A 13,894-nucleotide genomic window follows, 5' to 3' on the forward strand; every position below is an offset into this window, starting at 1 on the left:
CATCTTGTCCCCCCTCTACAATAGTCAGTGTCATAATAGAGGTTACCTCTACCCCATTCTTGAACGGAACTTGCAGAGCTTATATAACAAACTGGCATTCAAGGAAATTGGTAGGATGTGGGGGTTGACCTAGTGACTTTTTTTTTTTAAAGGTTATATAAGGTTAATGATGACAAACTGCAAGAGATGAATCTAGTGGTTTCAAAGCTGCACTCTATACCAGTCTTGATGACACAAGCTGCCCCCCCCCCCAGCCCCACAACTCTGAACACTAATCACATGCTCATATGCAGAGGTTGAAACAGTGTCAGAAACTTCCATTGCAATCTTGGGCTTTTTAGAGGGCTGTGAATATTTGCTCATATCTAAGGCATTTTCATGAAAAATACTCTTGTTATCAACAACACATATGTTTATTTCTTTTTAAGTCAAATAATACATTTTCTGTAGAAAATTCTCCAGTGTCAGGAGACGCTGGGGATAGATGTTATTTAGTCATGCTGCCTCTTCCTCATCTTCCCCTGAACCATTAAAAACTCTTTTGAAAGTCAGAAGGAATCCCATTAGTGAGTCTGGGTATTATAGACCAACCAGAGAGTGGGCTGCCACAGCTTGGGTTTCTAAGAATTTCCATGATCCTGATAGTCACAATGACAATAAGAAAGAGAAGCCAGGCAAAAGTACCCCACAAGAGCTTGAAAAAGGCAGATTTATGGAATCCACAGAAGATACACACAGCCTCTGCCCACTACCTCCTTTCTGCCGCTCCAGAGGCTGCCCAGGCTGTAGTCTGACTTGCCCCAGAGTCAGCCACTACAAACTTCCCAAAGCCCGGGCTCTCCACCCTGTGGGATCAGCCACATTCCTTGCTCAGTTTGACAAGGAGGTTATGGTAATTAACAACTTGAGAAAAGTTTGGACCAAGATTGAAACATGGGGGGAGAAAAAAGCATGAATCCCTTGTGGGAGAGACGGAGAGGAGGAGCTGGCATTTGCGGCAGGAGCTTCATTTTTTGCTGAAAAAACCTGGAAGAGATTCTCTAGGGAGCAGTGTGGTTGGCTCAAGATGCTGCTGATAAGGGAGGGCCACTGTTTAATGTCCATAGTCTTTTTCTACTTCTTGACTAAACAACAGTTTTACAATTTTTTTTTAAAAAGGACATTCTTGGCCTTATTGGCAACAAATGGATCCCAACAATTGGAATAACCCCTCCGTGTTTTAGGCTGACTCAATAAGGCCAGAAGAGCAGAACAGTTAAGAGTGAAGGTTCTAGAGCCAACTGCCCAGCTCTGCCATTTACTGGCTATACGATCTTGGCTAGTTACTTAACTTCTTAGCACCTCAGTTTCCTCATCTGTAAAATGGAGAGAATAGGTGAACCTACTTAGGCTATTGTGAGCACTAAATGAGTTAATACTTGTGAAGTGCTTAAAAAGCTGTGCTGCACATGGTAATGACTCATTGATTACAGCCAAATTCCTTCATGCAGGGCAGGCTAGTGCATTTCATGCGGGCTTTCTTTTTGTTTCTACACAAAACAATATTAAAAAAAAATACTTGTGAGCTCAAAAAGAGCCATTAGTAATATATTTACTATTATATAGTTAATATTGTATTCACATTCAAATTCATATTATATTTGAGTGTATGATGTAAGTTAATGCTAAATGACCACCTGGCACAAGGTAAGGACTGTGCAAGTTCTTTAATTAACGTAAATTGAAAATGTCTTGATGGGACTGGGTCTAGCTTGTGGGGTCCCTGAGAATCAGGACTGTTCCCTGTAAGATGTGACAGACATACTGGTACTCTGTGACAATGAGAGAACCCTATTAAGGCTCCAGAGGACGGCCTCCTGAGTGTCCTCGAAGTATCTTAAGAACCTTCTTTCTCCTTTTTCAGGGGAGAGATTGCCTTAGAACATCAAGGACTGCTCAAATTGGAAGAATTTCTGCCAAAAAAAAAAAAAAAAAAGAAAGAAAGAAAGAAAAGAAAAGTGCGAAGGCTGTGAGAGGGAGAGAGAGGAGGAGGGGAGAGACGAAAGCAGAGAAGGGGCTCTGGGAGCCAGCCATACTCGCAGGCACAGCCTGCAAACATCCCTGACCACCTTCCCAGTCAGCGTTCCCAACAACTCCTCAGAGGGAGCAATTTTGATAATGTGGCAGGCTCTGTACTTTGCATTAGAAGTCTGAGTCCAAGGAAATAAGCTCTAAATGCAAGCCTGAAATCTTTTCCTGAGTTCTTATGCAGAGGATGACAAAGCTACTTCCTCACCAGTGTTTTCTGGGAGCTATGGAATTTTCCTGGTTTCCACACTACCAAAACCATAAACTAATTTTATACAAATGGTAGAAAAATGACCTCCAAATATTCTGATTTGGGGTTTCCGTTCTTGTATACTCTGCTTTTCTTCAACATTAGGGAACTTCTAAAACAGCTCTTTCAAATACTTGGCTTATACCAGTGTGCCAAGAAGTTTGTTCAAAGCAAGGGCTCTTCAGCTGTGTGAGCCTACTTCGCAGATAGGAGTTATTCTAGCAGTAATAATTATTTAAAAACCTGGTAAAGGAACTCCTGGCATATAAGTAGGAATATGCTTACCTTCAGTGAAGTCATGGTCCCTGTTGTCTACCATGGTATTTTCTCTCTCTACTATCTTGCCCTCCAATTTATAGTCAAATCATATTTTGTGAGGCTATAGCATTGATTAAGAGGAGGTGAATATAATACATGAGCAGGTAACTCAGCAAATGGTCCTTTCCTACTTACCCTCTCCCAAACCCCCCACATCCCATGACTAAATCAAACCAGAAGAGGATTATTTTCTGGTTCGCTGTGATGCCAAAGTGCCTCAAAAGGAGGCCTTACCCTTTTCCTGAGGTTCTTCTTGTCATGCCACGTGTATGAGGAGCCACTGGAGTATTCGCTGCAGGTGCTCGAAAGAGACAGTTCGCTGCTGCTGCTGCCGCTATTTTGAGGACAGAGATGACCAGGGACGACAACCCCCAAGCCAGGGCATTTCAAGGCAGGGGTTCCTAATTTTGCATTCAGTTGGCATTCCTGAAAAAGCAGAACAGCTCTGAGAGTAGTAAATACCAGGTGAACCTTACAACGAGCTAGGAGAGAATACAGTATAGAGGTTAGAAGCACAGACTTTGGAGTCAGACAGACTACAGGCTCAAATCCTGGCTGTGCCTCTTCCTGTGTGATTATGGGGAAATTATTTAATTTCTTATAGCCACGTTTTCCTTTTAGGAGAGAATAACGATAATACTGCCTACCTTATAGGGTTATTACAAGGACTAAATGAGGTCCCATATGTGTAGCACATAGCACAATGTCTGGCCAAGAGGAGGTGCTCAAGGCTACTCTGGATCTTGGGCTACATGCTGCCACTAAATATGCGATCTTGAGCAAAGAAAGCATTTAACTTCCATGGACCTTAACGTCCTCATTTGTAGAGTGGGGCAGCTCTAGCAGAATACTCCTGTGGTCCTCCTGGCTCTGATGGCATCCTTCTAAGTCAGCAATCAAATGCCCACAGCATATCTCTACCTCCTTACAGGAAGCCATGCACAGCAGACACCAAACTCAGGTATCATGAGCCTCCACCGTAAAAGATAATAGGACTTCTTGTATCAAGCTGGCTGCCCAAATGGTAACAACCCTCACATCAGATAGATCGGGGTCCCCTGTGGAAGGTCCAGGCTGTTAGAATTCTAGTGGGTCTGCATAAGACAAGGGTGACAAATAAAGTTGTAAACATCCAAGTACATCTTGACAGGCACATTACAGGCCCCTCACGTAACAGATGAAGCTCCACAAACTGGACAGGCTAAATTAATTTGGCATCCTGACCACTGAGAATAGAGTGTCTCTATTATTATTTAATTCCAAGTCTCCTCTCCATATAAAGCTCTGTCTCAGAAACTCTTTGATGGGGAGCCATCTGTCTTTGTGTCATTTGCAAAGTGGCAAAGCCTCTTACTTATGCAATTTAATGACACTTTATGGATGCCTTTAGTACCTGAGTACTTATCACTGTTCTCCAAATGCAATTCTAACTGATGGTGACTAAACACCAGCTTCAGGAAGGAAGGTAATGATGATCCAAGAGTACTTGCAGTAAATATTAACCCCCCACATAAGAACACAGGGCATGTTTAATTTGCCTTCTAATCAATATCCACAACGCTTCACAGTGTTAGATTTTCAGTATTAAGCATCTGCCGTGCTATGAATATTTTTGCTGCATAACAATCTCCTTAACTGATCTAAAAATGCCAAGAAATGTTACTACCCTATTTTTCCCCCTGAAATTATGCTCTGAATACCAATGAAAGGAGAAACTTTTCTTAAAATCCAGCTTTCAGCAGTCTCTATTGATTTATGACCTAGTTTATTGCTGGATATAACTTAGTGAAGGTGAATTCATATTTGTATCTCAACAGATGCCTTCAACCAATTGTTCTATCGCACAGGAGCGCCAGGCACTTAAGGCTGGGCTGCGGCAGACATCTGACATGGGTCTGAACAAACGCCCAGAAATACCGCATTAGGCTCCCCATCTACTTGTGGGCTTTCCATTTTCTCCATCCCGTTCTCTTACATTCTGTTGTTTAAGTAAGCAGGATGGTGGTTACTGAGGACTGCCTCTGCTGATATGTCTACTCTCCAGGGATTGAGATTGCGTCTCTGGCCTGCGAGGCTACCAGACCTAAACTTTTCCTATGGCCTTTCCGCACTCTGCTAGGCTTTCGGTTACAGTTTATATTCTACCTTCTCCCAAGGTACCGGATCTTGTATATGATTCCCTCTGTCTTTCCCTCCTATCCCTTTTCACTACACCTATCAAAATTATACCCATTTTTCCAACTCCACTTAATTCCCAGGCCTCTATTAATGAATAAGAAGCCCCTGTGCTTAGTCATCGCCCATGTGTGTCCTGCCTGTATAGGCGATGGATTGAGATAAGAAACTAGAACTCAGAAGACGGGCCAGAGTGAGAAGGAATCGTACCCTCTTCCTTTGGCCTTGAACCTGAGATGCCTAGATATGATAGAGGATACTTCAGGAGATGAAGAAAGACTGTTGATGTCACGTGGACACTGGCAGGGGTGGCTAAGCAGAGAGGTGTCCTCAAAGACAGACTTTTCACACATTAATCTACACATGAATCACCTGGGGGGGTCTTGTTAAAATGCAGATTTTGATTCAGTAATTGTGAGGCAGGACCTGAGATAGATGTTAGACTTTAAAACAAATTCCCACGTGCTTAGAAGCTGCTGAGTGCACTGAGTAGTGAGCCCCTAGGAAAAGCTTTTAGAGAGGTCTGTCTCTTGTGTGGATTCCTGGGCAGCACGTTGTGTCATCTCAGTCTGACCTGGGTTGTGCTGAGCAGGACAAAAGGAATGGCTGAGTCCATGGGCCAGTGAGAAGAGGGTGTGTGTGTACGTGTAGGAGTGGTGACACAGTGATTCCTTGCAAAGAAAAGGAAGGGGCCACTCCTCCCTAAGGGATATTCTCCTGCCTTCCTCTACCTTGGGCAACTGATGTTTGAATTTAGTAAGGGACTCAGAATCCCTGACATCATGGCTACAAAATGAGTTCTTTTTTCCTACAGTTTCCTTCATCAGCATGTGATTATCATGTAGGATTATCTATCCAGTGAATGACTGTTCTGTGGTTGAATGTTTGAACTCCAACTCCATTTATGAAGTTTAAATCCTGGCTCTTCCTCGTGCCAGCTCTTGGTGCTTGGGAAAATTTCTTAACCCCTCTGTGCCTTAGCTTTTTTTTGTAAATGGAGATAATGAAAGCACCTACTACAGAAAATCATTTCAAAGGCTGAACAGCCCCTGGCATATGGTAATGCTTAGGAACTTTTAGGTGTTGCTACCATTATTAAAAAAAAAATTTTTTTTAATATATGCATGTGTCTTGGCTCCTCAACTGAACCATAAGCTCGTACTCTCCTAAGGACCCTGTTTTATACTTCTCGCCTTGCACGTTAAGTGGTAAAATAACTGTGTTGAGCACCAGCCCAAAGTGGATGCCCTGTGTTTCTAGGCATCACTGATGTGACCTTCTGGAGAGACATACTAGTAGATATCTTTCTGAGTTATCATTTCCAGCTTTGGCATGTTTTTCTGTGGCTGTGGTATGGGGCCACATAGTAAAGAGAGCTAAAGCAGCAGGGATATTATTATTGTCCCAATATTGTTATCAGGCACTGTGCTCCACACACTTCATGCATTATTTCACTTAATCTTCACCACAAATCTCTAAACTAGAAAAGAAATATCATTATCCTCATTTTCTAAATGAGGCATTGAGGTTTTAATATCTTGCCTATGGTCACCCAGCTAACACAGCATTCTGATGCCAGGCTCAAGTCCCAACCATTATGCTATAATGTCAAGTAAGACTCGTGACAAGCAGAACTCACAGAGATACACAGAACACCATGAATCCCACTGAGCATACTTGCATACTTGTCATTAGTAATAGGTAATGATTCTTTGTAAAATTCTTCTTTGTCAAAAAATGTACATTGGCATCCTTTGCAACATTATCTGAATTATGTTGATTTAACTGGTAAAATACATACTGTTTGCACTATCCAAAGTGTATTTTTCTCATTGTGTATTTTAGATTATCACCTTGAATGACTCATATACTTTAACATCCTTACTGTGAGAAATGCAATATAAAACTTGCAACTTTAATTAAAAAACAGAGATAGAGAACAAAGCCAAGAGTTTCTTGGATAAAAACTGCACACTTAAAAATTCCTGACCTTAAGGCCTTATGATGTAGACTGGATGTTCCCAACTTCATGGAAGCTCAATTCCCACTGTAACTGTTGAGGGCGGGAAATCCTATTATGGTAATTTAAAGACGGGGCCTTGAAGAGGTGATTAGATTGTAGGACTGTGCAGTAGTGAATGGGTTAATGACAGTGGTCAGGGGTGTGGTTCTGAGGGCTTTAAAGTGAGAGTGAAAGAGGAGGTTGCTCTCTCTGCTTCCACCACCTTGCAATGTGAGACCTCTGGGTCACTGTTGCCACCACTACATGTGCTCCTTGGATTTTGGACTCCCCAGCCTCAGAAACTATAAGCAATAAATTTCATTTTCTTACAAAGTACCCAGTTCAAAGTATTTTGTTATAAGTAACAGAAATGGACTAATACACTAAATAAATTAGATGCCATTAGGTCCTTATGAATGTTTAAAGTAATAGCATTCCATTGAAATGTAATTCTCATATAACTTGAGAATATTGACCATTGATACAGAATTTCCTATCTACACTGACAAAATTACACAGTAAAATAAAAACCCAGTTATCCCCAAAAGTTCATGTCATTTTTTTTAAGCTGAACATTTTTCATTATATTTGTATATTTATTTGGCTGTTGTGTTTTTTCAAGTTACTCTTTTTATGCCAATGAGAGATAAAAGCCACGCTGGTTAAAGTTTTTCCAAATAAGCACAAAGCTAACCCCATCTAAAGAAAAAAATGCAGAGCCCATGAATTTTTAAAAGTTCATACATAATATATCATAAAAGTAGGATGAGTAATATAGGACATACGCCTTAATAAAAAGCTCCTTGACCATTTCTCAGAGACTGAGATGTAATCAATACCCAAAAAGGTATCTTGGGGACAAAGCCAAGATTTATGATATTTTTGCCGAGAGTGACACTTTCTGCTTACTATATCAGCTGGGGGACACGATATTGAATTTCAGAGAACACAAGAAAGGAAGGTATTTTTATCTGCCTGACAACACTTCAAGGATACTCTTTATGGTTCAGCTGTGACATCATATTTGATGGAAGGAAAATAACAACCTAAACAAGTGTTCCGATGGCAAGTAGGACACTCACATGCAGCTCAGCATCACTTCGTGACTGTATCAGACCTGGGCTTCTTCCTGCTTCTGAAAGCAAATCTCCAGATGAAAGATCTAAGATGCGTGAGTGAAGTTTCTAGATAAAACCAAGAAGAAACAATGAACAGCAATAATTTAACTGTTTGTTTCAAAATCCTGTCTTGGAAAGCTAAATCTCAAAAGAGCTGACATTTCCAAATTAGATAATACATGTACTAATTCAAAAAAGTTTGTTCTAGCTTATCAGTGTTCCATATATATGTATATACACAAATTACATTTTATCAACAATAACAGCATTTTTAAAGTCTATCAGTCTATAGAAAAAATTAGTAGTTGGAAAATACGAGGGGTCTTCAAAAAGTTCATGAAAGTAATATTATCTTTTCATTCAAAATTTCCACAAACTTTTTGAAGTACCCTTGTAAGTAGTAGGAAGAACGTGAATATCCCAATATTCTTATTGGGGAATATAAAAATTAACTCTCGATATTCACATTAAACAAAAACAATGACCAAGTTAACCTTATTATTTTGAGCAGTGGTTAAAATCTGAGCAAATAATTATAAAAGTGACCTTATTTCTAAATAACAGCATCGATCTTGTAATATCTTCCCTTGGACACATTTTAACTCAAAGTCATTAATGTCATCTGTTAGGAACAATTAATGTGAATAGAAAATAATTGCATCAGGGATCTGGGGACTCAGAGGATTTGTAGCATTAATATTCACTTGCTCTTCGATTATATACTGAATTCTTTATTTCAGTTTTGCTTGGGAGGCTTGCTAAACCTGGGATATTTCACTATATTAATCTTTATACTAATTACTAAGGCTTTTCTGTGGACATTAAGTTTGATCTGTTCAATTGAAAAAACAATAAAACTTGTGATTTATATCTAATGTTTCTACTAGGCTGATAACATTCTAAAAACGGTACTTGTAGCATGGTTTGTCTTAGTTACACATTTTGTGAGTTCAGACACCAAAAAAATCTAATCAGGTAAGTAAATAACATGGCTAAGCATGCCTCTCTCACCTCTGAAAAGTTTTTCTACTCATTTCCCTCCCTGGAGAGGCCATGCTGCATACTGATGCTGATCCATGAAATGTGTTAGGGTTTCTGTCACTAAATAATGTTAGGATCATTTAGGATGTAGGTGTTGTCCCAGAGGTCACTTTGTTCCCGAAGATCTACCACGTTGTCAGCAGGGACCAGAAACTCTGCTAATATGAGCCACATTCATTCTGTTCCCCATTTGACTCCCCTTAGGCTGAACTTCTGGGAGAGCTCCACATACTTGGTTAACTGGTCACTCAGCAAACATTTATCAAGCACCTACTGAAGGATGAACACTGTGGGAGGTCTGAGTTCCATCCTTCTGCAGGGGAAAAGGCATTTTTTCTACCTGTAAGTCTCCTCATGAGTGGCGCTTCTCTCGCTGCTCACCTCACATCTATATCCTTGCTTCTCTCAATCTGTGATTTGTGGAGGTACTTCCACAAAAAAGGGAGTGAATCCTAAACTGGTTGCCAGTTGCTATGAAAATTCAAATTTCTCCAACAGAGCTAAGTCCTCAATAGGTAACCAGAAACATGACCTTGTATCTGGACAATTTTTATAATCCTTAACTAAATTTTCCTCTAGAATCTGAGTTTCCTGAGGGCAAAAATAGAATTCCTCTCATTGTTTAATCCCCAGGACTGTCACAGTGTATCATAGTCAGTAAATGCCCAGTTCATGCTTGTTGTAATCTGTAAAGAAAAAGTTGTCTTAACATTTTCCCACCCCACATATAGGTTTTAAAAACTGAGAGTGTGCCAAAAGAGTTATAACGTTCTGAGACTTAAAAATACATTTATCAATATGCAAACAGTACAAGTAGTTATGGGAAATGACATTCAACAAAAGAACAATGATTTTGAGTGGTATGTCATGTGATTTGGGGGAAGAGTCCTGTACAGATACCTGACTTCTTATTCAGATCGTGACTGTACTTCACTACTTCTCAGATATATGATGTCACCCTTTCACTTACTGCATTGTAATATGTGCATGTAAAAACCCCTCCTCCTAAATGATGTTATGTTTCAGTGGTTTTCATCGAAATGGTCAGTCCCCTCCATTGAAATAGATAAGGTATATATGGAAGAGGGGAGAGGTCCTAGGGCAAGGGGCCAGGACACCCGAATTGCAGCCCTGTCTAAGGCACAGCTTACAGGATCCCAAGAATGTAATTAAACCTCTCTATCTCAGATCCCTTGCCTGTTACGAGAGGATGGAAGTGGCTACTTAATTCACCATCACAGATAGGGAGAGGCTCTGCCATAGCAGAAAGGACAATAAGACAGTATGTTGAAATCCACACAGCCTCACACCAACTTATTATCGTAACTTAGAGTTGGTGGTAATAAGGGACGATAAGGGACAAATGAATCATTTGTTGTTATAGTTTCCATACATGTAAGGTCAATAAAAATTGACTTAGAGGAAAAGAAAATTTACTTCTGTGTCAATACCGTAGGCAAGAAAACGGCAGGTAAATACCACCCCTTCACACAACTTCCTTTAAATTACCACAGAGGCTCACAAGCCCATAGAGGCTACCCTTCTTATAATGAAAAATTTTCATGGAAGGCTTATATTTTCATACCTATATATGTATATATAATATATAAGTATATTCTCACAGATATACACAGATAGGTAGATAGACAGATACGGTATCACAGTACAAGTTTGAAAAGTCATAGTATACTCTTCAAACTGGTATTGTGATGTTATCTGTACTATACATAATTTAGGTATCACTGAAAAGTAGGCAGAATGTATGCATGTGAAATTCAATCAAAGTAGTTGTCAGAAAGAGCGTAACCTACACAAGAATGCCATGACCTTTTTAAAGGAGTCCACTTACTTAGAGGACAAGTTCTCCATCATACATCTACTTACAGTTTATGTTTAATGTTAGTGTCCATTTGGATAAAATTTCACCTGAAATACTTTGAACTTCAAAGCCTTAAACGGCAAATCTAGATGAATCCTGGATTTAGACATGTTCTGCCGTTTTAGACATGAAAGGTAGCAAGATTACTCAGTATAGGCTTGTAATTAACCTTGCATCATCTGTTACGTTATCTCAGCAACAGATTCCACAGGGTCTTAGAAAGAGACTCCTACCCTCACACATTTCCAAACCAGTGGTGAGTGAGAGATCTTTTCACTCAAATGCTTCCTTTGACAGCAACAGCCTAAGCCTCCCTTCCTGGCAGGCTGGTTTCACTGTCCCTGGAATGTGCCCCCTGCCTTCCACAGTGATGCTTTGTCCACCTTTCCAAGCTGTCCCTGCTTCCACTCACCTATCAAAACCTGCCCAGTATTTAGGACTACACTAAAACCCACCTGTCAGGTTATCTGTCCTCTCTAACCCACAGTGGGTTCCCCATCCTGACAGATTATGCGGCTGCTCCTCATTTCGGCCCTTTATCTGATGTGCACTCTTACTGAATTGTTCCCGTGTGTAGGTTCTATTTTCCTAACAAGATGGCCAGCTTTATGAGAATGCAGGCCAAGCCCTGAATTCCTGTTTTGTCCCCATGACAAGGATGGGCTAGGTGTACAGAACCTTGTCCCTCTTCCTTCTGGGCAAACAGCTGGACTGCATTTCCCAGCTCCTTTGCAGTTAGGTGTGGCCACATGACAGGGTTTGTTCTAGACGATGGAGTGTGAGCAAAAGCGATGTCTGCCCTTTCCAGCCTGGCCCAGGAATACCTCCTGCATGCAGTTCTCCACGCTCTTTCCCCTTCCACCAGCTTCATGCAACCAATTCAGCAGTGACCTTGGAAGCTACGTGTTAAAAATGAAGCCAATCAGGTGAAAGGAGTTTGGGTTCTTGAATTGCCACCTGGAAGAGAGCCACTCGGGACCAGAAATACCTCTTTGGACTTTACATGAGGAAGAAATCCAGTTATACCAGGTTTGAGCCATGATTCATTTGGGTTTATTACCACTGCTAACATTAACCTGGCTCATATGGCCCTCCTCTGAGATAAGCTCTCTGCAGCATACAGGGTACCCACTCAACAAATATGCATATTTATATGTGTATATATATATGTATGCACACATATATATGTATTTACACAAACACAGACATAATGGCTAGGTCAGCAGAAGAAGGTGACGTCCTTCACTGAGGATTTTTGCTTCATGGGGAAGAGACCTACTTTTTGTCACTATATATATAAGGGCAGAGGTGAGGAGATTTGTCTGAAGAGCTAAGATGTAGCATGTTAAAGTCAAATAAAAATATAGAGACAAATCTCTAAGAAAAGCATTTTATCTGGGAACACAAATTACAATCTGGGACACATACACAGACTGGGGTGGTCTCTGGTATGTCCAAAGAACAAAGAACGGCTTGTGAGTTTTATTAGGAAGAGAAATGCTACATATTGTTTTGAAAGAAAGCTCACTGACACTAGCGAACTTCTGGGGAGCTGGCAGGCTTTGATTGGTGAGTGATGGTGGTATGTAAAATTGGTCTTAGAGCCATAGCAGGTCGTTTCAGCAGCTAGTAAGTAAAATTAGTCTTAGGGTTACAGCAGGCTGTTTCAGCAGCTGGCGTTGTAAAAAATTTTTCTTGAAGCAGGTGCTACGTGCCCTGAGTACTTTTTTCCCTTGGCTTCTGATTTAGTTTGGGTATGACAAGATGACCCCATTTGTATAACCAGCTTTCACAATTACAATTCATAGTCAGATTGCACTTCTCATACCAGTGTAAAATACTAAGCTCAGCTTTGGGGACCAAAGTAGCCAGTGTTCAAACCACACATGGGATCAGTAACATGTGGGGGGCTGACTTGCCTTCGGTCAGCCAGCTCTATATTCTCTGTGCAGTTCTGGATCTATAATTGAAGACAGAAAAATGACTGCTACAACAAACTGTGCCAAGGACTGCCTGTCCATTATCTAGCAGGATGTAGGTAGAGCGGCCCCTTCAGGGTGGCAGTGACTGATTTTGCAGCTCTCCCGTGAATGACGGAAGTGGAGGCTGGAGACTGATGTGCACTGAGCCTTTCAGAGCTGGGCTGGAGGGCCAGAGTTTTCCATTCTGTTTCTCTCCTCACTTGTCCCACTGCAGTTCTTCAGATGCTTGGTGAAGTCTTGTTGCATTTAATAGGATTCTGCCTCTAGGGTTTACTCAGTACTGTGACAACGTTTTAACTGTAAGGCAACAATTGCCAAGGCCAGGAAGACACTGAGGCCTTACTTAGTAACTCAAGGTGCAGTTAAAAAACAAATCTTCACCTAAGATATTTGGGCAGCATGGGAAACCATGCTGGACAAATTAAGAAAAATAGGGTGATGAGCAGCTTTTGTATTTACTGATGTACTTCCCAAAGTCTAAAAAAGAATGTGCGAATTTTTTCATGTAAAGATTAGAGAAGTTATTAACAGCTTTAGAAGAAAAGAGGAAAGTACAAAAGGGCTTTAACCATGGCTCCCTTCTCTTCAGTCAGATTTGGTGAGATAATTAATCTAATACCACAATCATGCACACAATTATTCTCCCTCTACTAAAAGCCAAATATCTCTACAAAAGAGAAGTGATGAGAGTAAATATGGCACATAACCTGAGTAATGGACTCTATCAAGATGAGTAATTTAGGTTAAGCAACAGAAGGCAGATGTGAATTAATATTTTAAATTTGATCTTTTTCAATGCTTCTGTTTTACTTCACCTTGGCAGATACTATAACTATCACTAATTCTACCCCAGTCCTGTTTTATATTCATCAGAGTGGCTTTCTCCCCCTTGTGGAAAAGGTCCTCAGTCAAAGAGGATGGCTTCTATGCCTACAATTCTTGAATTCCTGTTTTATTTACAAAGTGGGAAGGTCTATTACTGCCATGTCATCTAGTGCTAAACCTTCTTTACCTACTATATTTCCTTGAATTCTGTTCATAATACATTTTACCCATTAGAAG

General features: G+C 40.6%; 1 protein-coding gene across 1 annotated transcript in view; it reads right to left on the minus strand.

The window, feature by feature from the left end:
- NCKAP5 (NCK associated protein 5) overlaps positions 1-13,894 on the minus strand; it is a 787,163-nt gene that overhangs the window by 81,785 nt on the left and 691,484 nt on the right. Inside the window, exons 11-12 of the mRNA XM_063085140.1 lie at positions 7,895-7,996; positions 2,870-3,061 (exon numbers count right to left, since the gene is read on the minus strand). Of these exons, the coding sequence (XP_062941210.1) occupies positions 2,870-3,061; positions 7,895-7,996 (294 nt within the window). The remainder of the gene's footprint in view (positions 1-2,869; positions 3,062-7,894; positions 7,997-13,894) is intronic.

This window comes from Cynocephalus volans, chromosome 1, assembly GCF_027409185.1.
Source record: "Cynocephalus volans isolate mCynVol1 chromosome 1, mCynVol1.pri, whole genome shotgun sequence".
Taxonomy (NCBI): domain Eukaryota; kingdom Metazoa; phylum Chordata; class Mammalia; order Dermoptera; family Cynocephalidae; genus Cynocephalus; species Cynocephalus volans.